Source organism: Amyelois transitella, chromosome Z (assembly GCF_032362555.1).
Source record: "Amyelois transitella isolate CPQ chromosome Z, ilAmyTran1.1, whole genome shotgun sequence".
NCBI classification, from domain to species: Eukaryota; Metazoa; Arthropoda; class Insecta; order Lepidoptera; family Pyralidae; genus Amyelois; species Amyelois transitella.
Genome location: NC_083535.1, coordinates 11,690,673 through 11,710,533, shown reverse-complemented (window position 1 = coordinate 11,710,533; position 19,861 = coordinate 11,690,673). Strand labels below are relative to the sequence as shown.

The 19,861-nt window shown below is 35.3% G+C and overlaps 1 protein-coding gene across 1 annotated transcript in view; it reads right to left on the bottom strand.

Annotated features, from left to right (window-relative positions):
* Window positions 1-366: 366 nt before the first annotated feature.
* Window positions 367-19,861, bottom strand: part of LOC106133812 (dipeptidase 1) — a 122,905-nt gene continuing 103,410 nt past the window's right edge. The window contains exons 8-13 of the mRNA XM_060953775.1: window positions 17,559-17,735; window positions 12,777-12,861; window positions 6,365-6,440; window positions 4,110-4,248; window positions 2,735-2,854; window positions 367-542 (exon numbers count right to left, since the gene is read on the bottom strand). Of these exons, the coding sequence (XP_060809758.1) occupies window positions 2,747-2,854; window positions 4,110-4,248; window positions 6,365-6,440; window positions 12,777-12,861; window positions 17,559-17,735 (585 nt within the window). The 3' untranslated portion in view covers window positions 367-542; window positions 2,735-2,746. The remainder of the gene's footprint in view (window positions 543-2,734; window positions 2,855-4,109; window positions 4,249-6,364; window positions 6,441-12,776; window positions 12,862-17,558; window positions 17,736-19,861) is intronic.

The following is a 19,861-nucleotide window of genomic DNA, read 5'->3' as shown; positions in this document are numbered from 1 at the left end:
TGTAGAAGGATCCTGCATAGTCTATTCAATAATTGTCTGTGGTTGCTGCTGTTACAATTCAATAAAACATGGAAATATTTTTCGTACTCTATAATATAACAATAGAGATGAAGTACTTTTTATAGTTTTCAATAAAGCAATAGTCTGGGAGGCTGATATTATTTTCTATTTTATTTATTTATTTATACTCTATTGAATTGCAACAGTATATTTTTACTTTCATCAAGGACCAGTTCATTGAAAATTGCAAATTAATATGTTTAAAAATATAAAATATTTTGGGTGGATTTGAAACTTACTAAACATTTTACTTACAATGACATAGAGATAAGAACATCAACAAAATATATTTCAATAATTCCGTATTATATTTTTTACCGTTACGAAACATTATAATTCCAAATATTTTCTATGAACTGGTCGCAACGTTTTATTGTGTAAGCATCGGTAAAGGTAATTAATTATTATTAAACACATCAATATTGAACTATATCTGCCTGAGTTCTGCCGATGAGGAAGCTGGAAGCCACGTCTCGACTGACCTAGTAAAACAAAGTGATTAAACATTACATATCTTTGAGGTTATAATTATTCGAATAAATTAGATTTGAAATTCGGCATGTAAGTTACCCTATGAGAGGATTTAATAAACGGAATGTTAGTACTAGATATGATTAGACTATATATATTATAGTGTACGCAAGCAGCTTGCTCAAATACGCGGGTGGAGCCGCTTGCGCACACTAGTCTTAGTAACTTAACTTCATTCACCTCTTATAATGACGTAGGTAGTTAAAGTAATTTACTCTATGGAATTTCCAAAAATCCTTAGTTAGCGAATGCCTACGTCATAGCAACATAGCAGTTGTGCGCCGATAGATCAATTATATACATACATACATACATAAAATCACGCCTCTTTCCCGGAGGGGTAGGCAGAGACTACCTCTTTCCACTTGCCACGATCTCTGCATACTTCTTTCGCTTCGTCCACATTCATAACTCTCTTCATACAAGCTCGGCGGTTTCGGGTACTTTTGACCTGACCCTTTACCAGGACGTCCTTAATTAGATCAAGATACGTTCGTCTAGGTCTTCCCACTCCGACCTTTCCCTCCACACTCTCCTTGTATATCTGCTTAGTCAACCTGCTTTCATTCATCCTCTCCACATGACCGAACCATCTTAACATACCCTTTTCTATTCCTGTAACTACATCTTCTTTCACATCACAACATTCCCTTATCACGCTGTTCCTTATCCTGTCACTCAATTTCACACCCATCATACTCCTTAACGCTCTCATTTCCACTGCATTTATTCTGCTTTCATGCTTCTTTTGCCATACCCAACTTTCACTCCCATACATTAATGTCGGGACCAACACGCCCCTGTGCACAGCCAGTCGAGCCTTTTTGGATAGTTTCTGACTGCTCATAAAGGCATGCAAAGCTCCATTCACCATGTTCCCCGCGTTCACTCTCCTTTCAATATCACTATCATACTTGCCATCTGATGTAAACTTTGATCCTAGATATACAAACTCTTTCACTTGCTCCACTTTTTCTCCTCCAATCAAAATATTACATGCTGTCATTTCTTTCTCCATTTCAAAAACCAGTGTTTTAGTTTTACTTACGTTCACTTTCATTCCTTTCTCTTTTAAAGCTTCGTGCATACAGTTTACCATCTCCTGTAACTCCTCCGCTGATGACGCCAGTATAACCTGATCGTCGGCATAGAGCAGACATTTGACGAGTAACTCATTCATCCTTAATCCACTTTTAGACTCTTTCAAATCTGTCAAACAGCTATCCATAAATAGGTTGAACAGCCACGGTGACGCAACACATCCTTGCCTAACGCCTTTCTCAATCTTAAACCACTCAGTGTGCGCTCCGTTTATCCTGACACAAGCACTCGAATCCTCATATAGGGATTTCAGTGCTCGTATTAAGAGACTGCTCACCCCATGCATAGAAAGTGCTGACCACAATTCATTCCTCTCAACTCTGTCATAGGCCTTTTCCAGATCTACGAATGTGCAATAGACTTTTTGACTCTTGGCCAAAAACTTTTCGGCTATGCACCGCAAGGAAAAGACCTGATCAGTACATCCCATTCCCTTTCGAAATCCCGCTTGAGCATCCCATATTTTGTCATCAGTTTCATTCCTGACTCTATTAATCAATACCTTAGCATACAATTTGCCGACGACGCTAAGCAGGCTTATACCACGATAATTTTTGCAGTCCAGCTGTGACCCTTTTCCTTTGTAAAGTGGCACGATAACAGCCTTACACCAATCTTTTGGTACTCGGCCGCTTCTCCAACACAAATTGAAAAGGCAGTACAACTGACTAGCTACTACGCCTTTTCCTGCTTTAAGCATCTCGACCGACACTCTATCACACCCAGCAGCCTTTCCCGCTTTCATACTCTTAAGTGCTTCCACAATTTCGAACATTTCAATTTCGCCTTCCATCTCATTCTCTTTTTCTTCGCTATAGCAGAAATCTTTCTTATTTCCTTCCTTTTTTTCAAATAAACTTTCAAAATAGTCCTTCCATATCTTTAGTACACATTATATATATATATATATATAAGCCTGACTGATCTATATATATATATATTAGCGTTTTGTATGTTTTTTTTGTTAATCGGCATATATATATGTATATATAAAAACATACAGAACGCATTTGAAATGTATAAAGGAAAGTTTCTTGCTTACCATATTTAGCATTTACACGTATTCCGTATAAAATGCGTTGCTGGTACAGTTCCCGTTATCTGATGGGGAATCTGGATGCTCCTCGGGTTCCACTCCGTTAGTCCTCATCTCGTCGCGAACCTGATGTAATATTATTAGACATTTAATTGTTAATTAAAACAAAGCTCTCCCTCAGAAGGGCAGAGAGAGACTACATACTTTCCATTGACACGATGCATTCTTCTTTTCAAACTCTTCACCTGATTTTGCACTTTGACATACCCGATTTGATCAAAATACGTTCTCTACTATTGTTTCTCTCAAATTCTCCTTGTATATTTCTAATCTCAATCCCAACAAATATAATGTGAAATAAAGTTTGTAACCTCTTCATAGTTAACCAAATTTGATTATACATACATACATATAATCACGTCTATATCCATTGCGGGGTCAACAGTCTTGTTAAGACTGATAGGCCATGTTCAGCTATTTGGCTTTAAGATAGATTAATTTGATGATACTTAGGACAAATATAGTCTAGACCTTGGTAAAGGACATAGGTTACTTTTTCTGCTTATATCAGTTGAAAGCAGGCAGAGCTGCGGGCGAATGCTTGTTCACAACAAAAAGACTAATGACAGAAGACAATAAAACTTAACAAAAAAAAATTCCTTTCGCTTTTTCAGACTCGAAAGAAGAACAACGTATTTAATTAAGGGTTATTAAATACGATGTTCTTTCGCTGGATCAAATTATCCATACAAATTATCACGTCGTTATCCCTTATGCAAGGAAGAGAGTCTCGGCTTAAGAAGCGTCGTCGGTTGAGTGTTTAAATTATTAGACTTGTAAAACAAAGACAGCGTATTTTAATCCGTGCGGTAACTAATTTAGAATGGGATCAATCCATCTCTTTCCTGCTGATGTTGTAAGAGATAAGATAGGCGCATTTAGCTAGTGTAGCTATCAGTATGATTCAACATGGGTTAGGTTCCCCTGCATTAGGTTGTCAGGTTCTAACACTAATGTTTTTCTTCCGACCTCCAACACATATGCAGGGGAAACTAAGCTTTAAAAAAAGTTGAAGATGCACTGAATGAATATGTCTATTCCCTTAATCGCTTTAACGACATAATAAATAAACGATTTCTGAGTTATGCATTACTTTAAGTGATAAACAATGCTTTCACATATACTTAAATATAACCACGTCTGAATCCCTTGCGGGGCAGACAGCAGACACCCCGCAGTCTACCCCGCAAGGGATTTTAAACGTGATTATATGTATGTATTTTAACGGGGCACCATATTGATTTGACTACCCACGCTCAAGTCTCAAGTTTCTTTGCATGTTTACTCCAAATGCTATGGATAATTGATATTGGTGCTATACCTTTTCCACCTGCCGCATCACTCTCAACATGTTGAGACCAGCCAAATTCTTCAGCTCCTGGACGCTCCATTGACCGCTTCGGAGCAGCTCAGCAAACAATTCGGGGTATCTCGATACGTCTTCCAAGCCGCGTGGTACCCTGACAGAAATAGAATTATAAAATGTTAAGAAAAAATATTCGATTGTCGAGTTGGAAGCGGCTGGGAGTCCATTTTAGACAACCGAGTGGTGCCCTACACTTTAAAATAGGACTACTCCACATATCTCCCATGGATGTAGTAAAAGGCGACAAAGGGATTTGGATATTGTATTATAAACTTGGAATTCTTCACAACCTGTCACTATATGAATCTCAATTCTATTAATAAGTCATACGCCTGAGCTGAACGTGGTCTTTCAGTCATTTCAAGACTGTTGGCTCTGTCTTTCCCGCCAGGTATACGTGATGTATTTTTTTTTAATAAAACGACGCTCTTCTAATTAAAATCTGAAGTAGGTTATTAAAGATTAAGACTCAGTTTATTTCGAGAGGGACTCGATAGACTGTTTATAGCCAAGCACTCAATATTTAACTATATTTACAGTTAATTTTGCATAAGTCTTTAATAATTAATTTACGTCACGTATCGTTTAGTTTAGTAATTGTCTTATAGTGTTTGGAATGTGTTATCTATGTGATTATCTAGCAATCTGTCACTATTTGAATTTAATTTCTATCATTAAGCCTAACAGCTGAACGTGGCTTATTAGTCTATCAAGACTGCTGGCTCTGTATACGAGCATGAAAACGTAACAAAAGTTGCTACAATAAAATGTAAAGCCCAGTGGTTGACAACAACCTAATTTCTGGTACAGAAGTTCAAGAAGTTTCAAACATAAAATTCTAAGAGAAACTCTTGATTGCTCACCTAATATTCTCAACCTTCAACATCAGTCAATGTCTCCAGTCTCTCTATCAACTTTACTCTTGTTTCAATGTAACAAAGTTCAAAATTGAATGCAAGAGTGGAGCAACTTTTCTCGTTGATTGTACTGTACACATTCCGTTATACGTTCTCAAGAGTCCGTAAACTCGAAATTGCTAAGGGGTGGCAAAGACAGAAACCAACTTTAAACTTGTGTCATTTTATTTGACCCGACCACTCTGACTACTAATATATGCACTGAGAGATAAACTATATTATTACTAGCTGTCCCGGCAAACGTTGTTTTGCCATATAAATAATTTTTAAGTATTTTCTAGTTAAAAAATAGAATAGAATAGAATAGACTTATTTTCAAAATTGGATACAAGGTATCACTTATTGACGTCACATCACTTAAATCTAATTATAACTACTATCGCTTCCAAAGCGCATGTGTAGAAGAAGCGGCGGAAGAAACTACACTGTAGCATTTTCATCAGACGTCAATGTACAAATATAGATCTCTTAAATCTAAATCATTGACGAATACACATTGTCTACATTAAAAAACATGAATGAATGTAGAACTAGTTATTTCAATACGAATATTTCGTCAAATAAATAAAGATAAAATAAAATATGTACACAAATATGTTAAGGATGGACAACACTTATCACTAAGACGTATGAAAAATAGATGTTGACCGATTCTCAGACTTACAATATCCGATTCTCAATATGCACACAAAATTTCAAGAGAATCGGTCAAGCCGTTTCGGAGCAGTACGGAAACGACAGATTTTTTTATGTGATTGAAATAATGACTTGGGAAATATTAAGTAATGAGTTATTCCGGTTTTTTCACCCAAACGGATCCACTATTCATTGTTATCATTTATATCTTCTGATCTGATTCACTTTGAAATATTTTCTACTCTGTTCTCATAATTAAAATGAAAGGGTTCCACTAGTCACGGGTATCAGATTTTGGAGATCTGACCGCAGTCTAAGTAAGCTTTCTGGTATTTCAATAAAGTTAGATAAAAACTAGTGTTTATTCAAAGCAGAGTTTAATTTTTCGATAGAATATTATCTCTGTATTTTGAGATCCTATAAAAAAATTACTCTCTTTATTGGAGTTGGGTTTCCAACAATTAAGTCTATGTAGAAATATTCACTGCTTTTGAAAAAGCTGATGTCATGTGTTCTGAAAAAATGTCAGCCAATAGACTGGATATAAAATTGTAAACTATATTACCAGATAGATAATATTATTTTTAAAAGAGTTTTCGAAATAAACCCTTTGGAAAAATATACTTAGATTAAAATTAAACTGTTTCTTTACCGTACCTGTTAACTCCATCATAATCGCCGCCAATGCCCACGTAGTCAGCCCCGATCATCCTCTTGATGTAGTGGAAATGTTCTACGAAAAATAAATAATAATGTCCAGTTAAGACTATAACCTCTTAGGCAAAGACTTATTCTTTCTACATGCCGCGATCCGTACCTACTTTTTACTTCATCTACATTTACGTACCTACTCATTTCCTTATGACTATACTAAACAAAGTTAAAGTTAAAGTAACTATTGTAGTATCAGAAATATTTAGTTTACTAGTGACCTATGTTCACTAGTTATTTATGTGACCACAGTTAGTTTAAAACATTTTTAACGGCTGATACAATTTTCGTCAAAGAAAACCCTTCTAATGTAACTCAGAAATTGTAAAAAAAAAATTTTTAAGTAACATCTCGATAAAAATATTTTTAATTAAAAATTGTAAAAATCGTTTGGCTATTACATATAACAATATACAACATATACATAGAGATAAATGTTAAAATTATTATAAGTACTTCTCTGTTTTCATGGGGGATAAAAACAGCAACTTAGATTAAAGTGTCGATATTTGGCGGCATAATAAATGATCCTGAAGAAAATTCCTACGATGAACACCCTTTGTCAGCCCTTGCTCGGTAAGTTATAATTAAATTACCACCCCGTACAATTTTCATACAACGCCACCCTGAGACTGGCGTAAATATCCGATATAGGCTTAAATACTGACGCACCAACACCTTAGTAAGTTATTTGACACTAAAAATACTAGATGTAAACGTGGCTTTATGTTGACAACATATCACGCTTTTTGGGGGCAGGGATAGGCAGAGATTAATGAATACCTATAACATACATACATATGGTCACGTCTATAACCTTTGCGGGGTAAATAGAGCCAACAGTCTTGAAAAGACTGAATGGCCACATTCAACTATTTGGCTTAATAATAGAATTAAGATTCAAATAGTGATAGGTTGCTAGCCCATCGCCTAAAAACGAATCCCAAAGTTGTAAGCCTATCCCTTAGTCGCCTTTTACGACACCCATGGGAAAGAAATGGAGTGGTCCTATTCTTTTTTGTATTGGTGCCGGGAACCACACGGCACGACCTATAACCTTTCTACATCATTCACCTTCAATATCCTCTTTACCAATAGTTGAGGGTATTTTTAACCAGTAAAAACCTGACTTATTATATCCAGATTCACGATAAAAGAGGCACCTCTTCTAAAAAAATAATTGGTGTTATTTTTAGGGTTTCGTATGTATAAGGTAAAAACGGGACTCTATTACTAAGCCTCCGCTGTTAGTTTGTTTGTTCGTACGTTCGTATCTCATAAACCGTGATAGCTAGAAAGCTAATATTGTTACAAATTATGTATTTCCGTTGCCGCTAAAAATATAAAAGGTCTCCCCCCATACAATGAAAGTGTATTTTATTTCATTCCTTTTTTGCTCAATATTAATAACGGTAACATGTAGACGAATTTTTACAGTATATTTAATTGTACATCTTTCAAAATAAATAATTTAATAAAAATAAAGTAATTATTAATCACATACAATAAACGCAATCTGTTTTTTGTGTGCAGTTCGACTCGCACTTAGCCAGTATTTTTAAACATAATAGGTTATTTTGATATTTTAATGTAATATCCCTGTTTTACTCATAATAAATGAGCCCAGCTGCTCGCGTGATGCAAATATGCTTCTGAATATTTCACAGAAATTTTAAAGGCAAAAATAATATTTTTATTACCTTTAAAAATGAATGTGTTGGTTGAAATAATTTCAAGTTTCATATTATTTTTGCTTTATTTTTATAGCGTGTACGTGTATTTATATTATGATGGAGAGTGCATTTGGGTACACAAAGACAAGCGAGATGCAATATTACTTTATAATGACCGAGTACCGTGTGGTTCCCGGCACCAATACAAAAAAGAATAGGACCGCTCCATCTCTTTCCCATGGATGTCATAAAAGGCGACTAAGGGATAGGCTTACAAACTAGGAATTCTTTTTTGGGCGATGGGGGAGCAACCTATCACTATTTAAATCTCAATTCTATCATTAAGCCAAATAGCTGAACGTGGCCATTCAGTCTTTACAAGCCTGTTGGCTCTGTCTAACCCCGCAAGGGATATAGACGTGACAATATGTATGTATATATACGAGTATGTATGACTGAAAAAACAAAAGCCGTGCAGTTTGTAAAGTCAATCAAGGGAAAGGCTTATAAACTTGATTCTTGGATTCTTCCCTAAGGCAATGGGCTAGCAATCTGTCACTGTTTGAAACTCAATTCCATCATTAAGACCTCTAATCTATTCGAGACTGCTGACTCCGTCTACCACGTAACTGATAAAGACGTGATCATATCAATGTTTGTATATCATCAACAAGAAATTACTATACTAATATTCACGATTGATTTAGAAATAGTTGTCGAATTTGAATCATTAAAATGGAAATCCGATCGCAATAAAAATTCTACTTCGGTCGGAAAATGTTCGCCGAAAGTTGGACGGTTGAGTTAAATGGCTCGTAAATAGGGATTTTCGTGAACGTCACAGGAACTTTCCGTTCGGTTACGGCACCGACTGGAGTTCCCGTAGGTTTTGCTAATTAGTATAATTGTCCTTAACATCGCCTTGAACAAGATTCACCAACTTTGTTAGCTTCAACTGATTTTATTATTATATTAGCCTTTCATTTGATTTTAATTTACAACGTGCATGAAAAGAAAAAGGGTTGTTATTATTTCAACCTGTCACTATTTCAATATCAATTCCATCATTGCTACACAGAAGTGGGCTGTCAGTCTTCTTAAGACTGTTGGCACTGTCTTGCCTATTAGGGATAAAAACTTGATAATAATGTTTCAAGTCTCTGACATTGTCTTGTTATTGTTTAGTTCCACCTGTAGGAATCTATTTAGATTTAAATAGTTTTATTTAAGTGGACGGTATGTAATGTCAGATGACGGTAAGCTTACGAAGACTTGCAGGTAAATAATGCAATGAAAAAGACAAATCGCGCTATCAACATTTTTTTAAGGCTCTACGAATAAACTGAATATCAGAAAATTTGGTCTTTTTGTGGCGTCGTCTGAGCCCCGAGCATCATTCTCGCTACAAATTTCTTCCAGTTTCAAGTGGAACCAATCTTTATGTTTAACTAGAGGCCGCCCGCGACTTCACCCGCGTGGAAACTCAATCATAACGTAACAATCAATCCCGCGGGAACTCCGAGATAAAAAGTAGCTTATATGTTATTCTGGGTCTTCAGCCGATTACGATGAAATTTGTAATGTAGGTAGCATTAGAAATTTCATCGTAATCGGTTTAGTAGTTTTTGCGTGAAAGAGTAACAAACATCCATACTGACATACTCACAAACTTTCGAATTTATAATATTAGTAGGATTTATTATTCTCACATTATTGACGGACCAAACGAATGACGTGATCATCATATAAATAAATTCAATATTCATCTTAGTCTAACTTACAGTACTGTTCTGTTCAAATTCATCTCACGTGAATACAAAGATAAAAAAAAATCTACCGAATATAAAAGCGCTAAAATTCTCATAAAAACAAAAATGGAGCCACAAATCAAGAATTCATACAAGATACATAACATCTCTAATTCAACTATTGAAATCAGCAATAAGTATAGATTTTCAGATTGCAAATCTCACTAAGCATTATACGGCGGAAACATTGAATTATTACGGCTGATACCTTCCAATAATTCAATTTACGGATATTTTTAGTATTTCCAATGAATTTTATTCTTAGGTACTTATATTATTTAAGCGTGAGTGAGTATTATCTGCTTGTTAGCTCTTCGAGCAACGAATCCCTTTGAGATTTCATCTGGCACACTTTGAAACTTTATATTATTAAAGATTTGCAATAAACGACAAAAAATGGTTACAGCAGTGATTTATTTCTATTGATGACTTCCCAAGAAAACAAACCCCGGTATGATTGTTCATAAGTATTTATTATAAAATATAGTATCGTTGAGTTAGTATCTCGTAACACAAGTTTCGAACTTACTTCGAGGCTAACTCAATCAGTGTAATTTGTCAAAACAAAAAAAAAAAAAAAATTTTTCTTACTCCTAAATTGACTATGATTTATTTATTAAAATTTAAAAGGTTGACTGGTAAAGAATGCTAATAGCATTAAGTCCACCTATTTTACCTTTGAGGCTTTTAAAATAAACAAATAAAAATAATAATTACATACACAAATATAATCACGTCCATATCCCTTGCGAGGCAGACAAAGCCGGCAGTCTTAAAAAGACTGATAGGGCACGTTTAGCTGTTTGGCTAATGATAGAATTGAGATTCAAATAGTGAGACGTTGCTTGTTTATCGCCTAAAAGAAGAATCCCAAGTTTATAAGCCTATCCCTTACTCGCCTTTTACGACATCCATGGGAAATAGATGGAGTGGTCCTATTCTTTCTTTTCTAATGGTGTTGGAAACCCCACGGCACTTTATTAAATTATTAATACTTTAGGAATCAAAAGTTGTTGGCACAGTTGGCAAAGAAAATTGCATTGTCAAATTATTCAAGCATTTGAATCACAAATCTAATTATACGTTTGCACTTAATTGCATCTAGTTGTAGGGGACACTGTCTGATCGTGCATTTAAACAATTTTGACCCTTAACAGATCAGCTGAAAGGTCAAAATGGCGTGAAGAAGACCGCCGATCTAATAACTATGGAAATGAATGAAAGATGATAAGTCTGGATACGAAGTTTCTTATGGTTATACGTAGTATGGGTGTTGATAAATGTACGACAGAAAGTATAAAGGAAGAAACACACCTTTAGGAGTTATAGATATAAAATTACCACTTCTATTATTCAATAGCTAACTTTCTAGGGATTAAAACCATAATTTTAGGTTAGATATTGGGAACAAGGTGCGTAAAAAGTTAAATATCCCAATTAGTTCAGTTTAATAATGTTAGATATGTATCTACACGCACACAGATTTTAACATACCACAGTTATGCGAATGCTATTTGTTGTACGAAGAATAATTAATATATTAAAAATATATATTATAAATTTATATTATTAATTTATAATATTTCAAATAAATCTTTTATTTATTTATTCATTCGTTATAAATATTAATCAGAAAATAAAAATTGGTTTACACCATAAAGTGATTATGATTACATACTTACATGTGGCGTGTGGATTTACTTACATTCCTACCATTTTTAAATTAATTACTGTGAATGACGATCGCTTCAATGTGATTACCTTCTTCGCATTCCAGAGTTTCAAACTTTCGAAAGAACGCCCATCACTATTATATTGAATATTCTATTTCGAACAAAAATAAATTCATCTGATCTTTTTCTGAGCCAGTGATTGAATAGCTTATAAAAAGTTCACATTTCGCGAAATCGACCTCGTAACGTCAAATGTCATTTTCAAGTCCAATTTCGGAGTCGTCGTATCACCGATCATAGTAGCATCATCTAATTTCGCTGGCTCCGCATCAGCCTTCGAAGAAACATTATGTAATTTTGCCCTCGTCGCGTCTCACGTCTAAATAGCATCATCTAATTTTACAGCAGCCGGGACATTCGTCTAAGTAGCTGTCTAAGTATTCAATGCGTTAAGGGGGAATTGAGAATCGATGTGATTGGATCCATGCCAAGGTTATATTTAAGGGAGGTCGTTGTTGATAAGCAAATGACGGTAGATATATTGAGAATCTTCGAAAATGCTTTGCTGTTCTTTTTGAAACGCCGGTTAAATTGATTTTGGAATACAGTATATCATCAGATTTGAGACATTGTGCGAGTGTCACTAGGTATATTAATCTACGGTTTCACCAATATTCCTCAGAACAAAATTTCCCCTCTACAAAAGCTTATAAATTGATTATTCATGCCAGTCATTCCTTATTTTTCTGATGAGTAATACCCGTAAATTTTTATGCGTTTTCAAAAGAAATGTCGTCTTTTTATGTATGTTTTTATACAGCATTATTTTATTCATATATATTAAATGATTTTTATTGTTTTCAATGTATTAAAAAACATTGGTTCAATATTGTACGCAAATAAAATAAAGTATTATTAGTCTAGTGAATTTTTTGTACATTAAATCTAACTCACTAATAGTGGTCAAATTCCTTTTCATTTTCTGATCCTTTAGGTTCATCAAATTTTTTCACAAAATCAAGTAACTTGGTACTAACAATAAACTCTTGAGAGCAATGAGAAAATAGATGTTTTGTGCAAACGTCAGCAGATCTAATATTTTAAAACTATCAGCCTAAAATACTTTTATCTGCATCAAAGGAGTATGTAAAATCAATCTGATATGGTTGGCTATTGTAGAAAATATAAAGAAAGTACGACTCACCGGCCACGTCTGAAAGGGTTGCATTTGGAGCACATTTCACGAAGTCAGGGAAAAAATTCACCATGATGACACCGCCGTTATCCTTCTGTTGAAAAAGAAAACATTTGCTTATGTTATTTGATTCAAATCAAATAAATTAAGTTTTATTAAAATGAATGTTTGATTTCCAGTTGAATACGATTCTTCTTTTTGGCGATGAGCTAGCAAGCTGTTACTATCTCAGACCCAATTTTAACCAAACATAGCTTTAAAAATATTTTGATTTTCGGCCCTGTCTTACTCGTAAGGGGTGAGACGTAAGGTAAATGCAAATGCACGTAAATGCAAAATCTTTAATTTTGGTAACTTTACTAAAAACTAAATACATATTTAATATCCTGTTTCATATATTCTACTTCGAATAGCACGAGTCCTATCAACCTTAAAATAACTATTGGCTAAGACGAGACATATGTATGAATATTTTAACAACGTGTTCAAATGTTCGCCAATGGTTGTTCAATAAATGTTATATAATTATTGAAATAAGCAACACAGTTCTCGTAGAACATCCAAGTCCTGAACTAGATACCACTTTGACAAGGGTATCTAATAATTCTCAACCGAGTCGAGACTGAGTTCCAAACAATTTAATGTTTCCTTCAAGACGTCTGTCAATGTCAATCAATGTCGGTCTCCGACAATATTCTAGTATCATGAGAACGTGCAGTGAACCGTGTTATCTGAACAGAGATTTTATCAGCAAAATATTCTGAGAACAATAGTATCGATCGAAGAGGAGACAATATTCCGTAGTTACGTTATAATATGACACGACATCTATTACAAAACTGGTGTGGAATTATGAGGAATCTATTTAAAAAAATTACTCACACACTTGTGGTTGATGGATCCAAATGAATTAATTACCTATCTATGTTGTATATAGGTAATTAATTCATTTGGATGAACCACACACCATAAGTGCCGTGTGGTTCCCGGCCCCATTACAAAAAAGAATAGGACCACCCCATCTCTTTCCCACGATGTCGTAAAAGGCGACTAAGGGATAGGCTTATAAACTTGGGATTCCTCTTTTAGGCGATGGGCTAGGGCTTAAGGGATATCCCTAGCGGGGTAAACAGAGCCACCAGTCTTGAAATCACGTCTATATAGACGTGATCATATGATATTTATACAACATACATACATATGTATGTTGTATAAATATCTGAAAATATATACAGACTGCAAATATTGTCCGGTGCTTCAAGTACCGAGACTGGAGATGATCGATGCAAATTTTTATATCAGATATTAGACAACGTAATCCCACCTGACTCATCTAATCAAAGAAAATTCGAAAATTGTTTGTAAGAACATTTTAGTCAACGTCTCCGATTTGTCGCTTGACAAATCCGTTGATCGATCTGCAATCATTTTTGTCGCGAAGCCCTCGTTACCGAGATCATAATTTGAAGGTAGTAAAAAATGAAAATAAAGTTAACGACATCTGTGATGAGTTGAGCGATGGGTTTCCACAGGGATTCCAATTAGAGCCCATAAAATATCAAATAACTGATCGATAAACCTTTAGTTCTGTTTTGGTCTTTCAAAGTAAAAATAAAGTAGATTCATTTAATTGTACTCTGATTTCACATGTTTTAAAGGTCATTTTACTGAGCATTCGCTATACCTGATGTGCCTTTGTAGAAATCTTAGAAGCTCTGCGGTCTTGTAATTACGGCTTTTAGTGTAAGTAGAAAATTCAACAAAATGAATGATGTAGTTAGCCTCGTTAAAATTGTATGTATATATCTTGCAGAGGAACTTTTCGGAAACATTTGGTCGTAAGTTTCTTGATTTTGATTGATTGACCTTGCCACATCCCAGCCACAGGTTCACCCCTTTTCATTCGAAAGTCCACTTTAGAATTTCACGCTTCATTTACATGGACCCACTAGATTCACACATCACACTAACTACTAGAGAGTTAAAGCTAGCGTAAACCTATAAACTTGTGAATCTTGGACCAGTCGCCAAAGTAGCCGTACAACTAATCGTCCAACTTGTCGGTGAAGTTCAAGATTAATGGCGTCTAGCTAAGATACACTCTATTAACGGAGACCACATGCAATTTTCCATCTTAACTTTAGAGGTCTAAGGTTCACTTTGTGACAATTACCTTTCAAAGCCTTACAGTACAAATGTTGCGGCTAGCGTAACAGAAGGGAGCCAATTAATAGCTTGGATAAACTAACTGTTAGTACAAATGGCGTGACCTAACAAGGTTTCCGTATTGTTCAGATGAAAATGTATTGTTTTGCTCCATTTATTCAGTCAGCAATATCAAAGTTAAACCGTTTCCAACTACGTTGTACGGGGCCACTTAATTTTAATACTGCTGCATAAATATAATAAAACAAAATTACCAGCTGTTGCGAAGTAACGGTGTGATGTTCAGTTGTTATTTTGTGTTGGGGTTCTACGTTGCTTTTGTGATAACTAGTGTGTCTTATTGATCACAATGTAGTTTGTGTTGCTTTTTCAGACGTTTGTCTTCAAAGTTCTGGGATCGACAATTTTTGTAATAGGTACTTTTCATGTCCTCAATAAACCAAGCGAAGTTATTGTGAACGATACCAACACTTTGTAAAATTTTAATTCATTTTACCCCTATGTAACGTCTGTCTGAATGAATTTATATAATAGTTTTTTCATTTTCATTCATTCGTGGGAAGAAACTGAAGGAGCAAAGTACACTACATGTTCTGTCTGTTACTCTATCACGACTAAACCTCTGCACCAATTTTGTTGAAATTTTGTACAACTAACTAAAGTTGTCTACTAAATTAACCAATATGATACTAGGCTATAATTTGGAATAAATATTTCCATGGAAATAAGATACTGAAAAATATAGTTTTACTTTATATAAATATAATAGGTTTTAAACGCAAAGTTTATTATATCGGACGTTTCGAATCATGTAACAATGATCAATGATGATGATGGTCTCCGAGCAACATGATCAGACCAATTAATACATACATACATACATAATATGTATGATCACGTCTTTATCCCTTACGGGGTAGACAAAGCCAACAGTCTTGAAAAGACTGATAGGCCACATTCAGCTGTTTGGCTTAATGATAGAATTGAGATTCAAATAGTGACGGGTTGCTAGCCCATCACCTAAAAGATGAATCCCAAGTTTATAAGTCTATCCCATAGTCGCCTGTTACGACATCCATGGGAACGAGATGGAGTGGTCCTATTCTTTTTTTTTTATTGGTGCCGGGATCCTCACGGCACGAACCAATTTATTATAGTTTTATTCAGGCGGAGCTGCGTTTAAAAGCTAGTGCTAAAATATATTTTTTCAATACCCAAACGTTCAACCGCGTATAACTTTTCAAAAAAAAGTTATAAGCTGATAACAAAGTTCTTTTAATCCTTATAAGGTAGGCGTTGAAATCTCTAACTATTTATGCAGCATTCGGAATCCAGGCGAAGGTTTTTAATACGTAATGAAGTTACCCTTAGTTCGATATGGCGGTAGCAAACTCCGTCACGACACAGTAAGTAAGTTGCAAATCAGCAGACAAGTCGACGAACAAATCAAAGCCTTAGGTACAAAGTTCGAGGTATAAATCTATGCTTGTTGGAGTTGGAACTCAGTGGAACTTGCGTGTTTATGTTTAACTTAATTCTGTTTACGAATATCTCTCTGTATGGCATTTCACGTATCCATACTATACGATGTTATTAATATGATATGAGTTTCTGCCGTGTGGTTCCCCACGCCAATTGAAAAAGGATAGAATTACGCCATCTCTTCACCAAGAATGTCGTACTATATAATAATAGGCTTATAAATTAAGGATTCTTCTTTTAGGCGATGTGCTAGCAACTTGTCTCTATATCAATCTCAATTCTATCATCAAGCCAAAAAAGCTTAGCGTGGTCCATCAGTCTTTTCAACACTATTGGCTTTGTCTACCCCGCAAGGGATACAGACGTGATTAAATGTATGTATGTAAAGAAATTTTTAACCATTCATACAATGTGGAGTACGGAAACGTAAGAAACATTTCACATGCTTATCCTTACGGGGTAAACAGAGCCAGCGGTAACAAGATGGCTGAACAATTTAATTGAGATTCAGAGATAGTTAGACACTGGTTGCTAGCCTATATCCTAATCGAATGTACAAATTGTCGATGTCAGTTCAGCCTATCTGCCGTTGTATGCTATTTCATCAAGCATTTAGCAGAAATCCATCAACTAGGCGATTGGTTTCCATTCAAGTTAATATTCCAAAATGGCGTGTCTTAGACACGATACTTTTTGTACTATTAATAATACCGTGTTGCATGCGCCTTATGACTAAAATCCAGAATCGAGTAAATCAGAACTTTTACACGAAACAACACGCGTCTGGAGGTCAGACCGACCTTAGTTTGACCTGATGGTACTAACGTAACTTTTGTCTCTATTAAATTTGGATTTAGGTACTAAAAGTAAAAAAAAAAGTGCCGTGTGGTTCCCGGCACCAATACAAAAAAGAATACGACCACTCAATCTCTTTCCCATGGATGTCGTAAAAGGCAACTAAGGGATAGGCTAGGAATTCTTTTTTGGGCAATGGGCTAGCAACCTGTCACTATTTGAATCTCAATTCTATCACTAAGCCAAATAGCTGAACGTGGCCATTCAGTCTATTCAAGACTGTTGGCTCTGTCTACCCCGCAAGGGATGTAGACGTGACCATATGTATGTATGTTAAAAAAAACTTACCAAAGACTGGATGATATCATCAGGCACATTGCGTTTGTGGGCGCAAAGACTGTACACAGAGGAGTGGCTGAAGACGACAGGAGCCTTGGACACCCTGATGGCCGCCCTGGTGGTGTTCTCCCCCACGTGGGACAGGTCCACCAGCATCCCCAGGCGGTTCATCTCGCGTACAACTTTCTGTTGGAGGAAATTGCACTCTAATACATACATCGAAAGGAAAAAAGGGAAAGGTCGGAGTGGGAAGACCTAGACGAACATATCTTGATCAAATTAAGGACGTCCTGATAAAGGGTCAGGTCAAAAGTACCCGAAACCGCCGAGCTTGCATGAAGAGAGTTATGAATGTGGATGAAGCAAAGGAAATATGCAGAGATCGTGGCAAGTGGAAAGAGGTAGTCTCTGCCTACCCCTCCGGGAAAGCGGCGTGATTTTATGTATGTATGTATGTATGTAATACATACATACATAAACGATAAGCGTCTTCTGAATAAGTAGAACAATGGCCAACTAGTTTGATTTGTATCAAATTGCAAACAAACTAGAAAGCCTTTTAAAGACTTAAAAACATATGCGACACAATAATCTAAAGTTCAAACAAACAAAATTAATTAAAAAAAAATACATACATACATACTTTCCCGGAGGGGTAGGCAGAGACTACCTCTTTCCAATTGCGATCTCTGGATACTTCTTTCGCTTCATCCACATTCATAACTCTCTTCATGCAAGCTCGGCAGTTTCGGGTACTTTTGACCTGACCCTTTACCTTTACTTTGCACTATAAATCGAATACTGATGAAGGTAAATATTGCGTTTCACCTAAAAAAAAAATATGAATGGCGGACTGAAATTTATCTAAGCGCAAGGAATTCGACGCGCACCTAATGAAGCGCACTTAAAGTATTCCTCGAAGTGGACTTGAGGGTAATGTCCCTTTATTCTGGGTAACTTTGTACGTAATTATATAAACGAGCAATATTTATATCGTAGGTATTAGCAATACAGCTGGAGTGATATTCAATGGCATATAAAAAAGATTTTCGTTCATAAACAAGTTATTTGAGACACGTGACATCATTTATCAAAGGATTGTCTTGACTGTGTTTTCCCACAAAAATAAAAAAGTGCTGATTAGTTCAAGAAATAAGAAATGACCTTAAATTAACAACATTTTAGTTTGTTAGTTCACGAATAGTTATTTGTGGTAAAACAAATTACGCAATGGTATGCTTAATAGATGACGTCACGCTGCGAAAAAAAAATGTTTTTTTATTGTTATATATTCATAATTCGCTGAATAAGATGCAAGATGAAATACAATTTAACTTTCGTAAAAGAAAATTAGAAAAAGCGAAGGTAAGAAAAACTTAACAATTATATAGGTCGTAGTAGTAGTAGTACCTACATATTTTGATCTATGTTTTCTTTCCTTTACGCCATAAAGCCGAAATACTACTTAGTAACTTAAAAATAAGTGCTCTTTATAAACAATAAATTTTAGAGAAATATCGCGTTCTATATCAAAATAAACATTACTGAGCCTACTTAACCTCGGCTCTAGTAGATGTCAATCATAAATTTCTATACTCAAAGTGAACACAGAAATGTTGACTTAGCGAATCGTATCACAAGTTTGAATGTATAATACACGACGCGCGTGACAGTACCGTGTCACTACGTCACTCCTGCTATGACGAAATGGGTTGCAGACATTGAAACTGGCATTAAAAGTCGCAGGGTCATACATGCGGTGAGTCGTTCAATATATATAGAAAATTAAGGATGTTAGCTTAATAGAGCCATCCAATATCTGGTTAGTATTCTTCGTCTTTATGTCTTGTTGACAGGTGGAAATCGTTTTCTTAGCAAATAGATGGGAAGTTTCTTTGGTGCCTAGATGTAAATTTTTTAAGGTTTTCTTTAGACAATTCTAATGCACATTATATTATTATCTACAACATAAATAATCTATTACTTGAATTAAGTGACGTACAAAAGGACTTATTCCAGTGATATTTTACAGGCAACCCCAAGAAATGTTCTTATTAGATATATATACGCTTAAGAGAAAATTAGATGCTGGAAGAAAACAATCAAAGAATTTGAAACAAAATTATGTGAGCATTCAAAATATAATGACGTGTGTACCCAAACCGCCGAGCTTGCATGAAGAGAGTTATGAACGTGGATGAATCGAAGGAAATATGCAGAGATCGTGGCAAGTGGAAAGAGGTAGTCAGAGTAGTGATTTTATGTATGTATGTATGTATGTATGTGTACTCGAAAACATTCAAGTCAGTTTG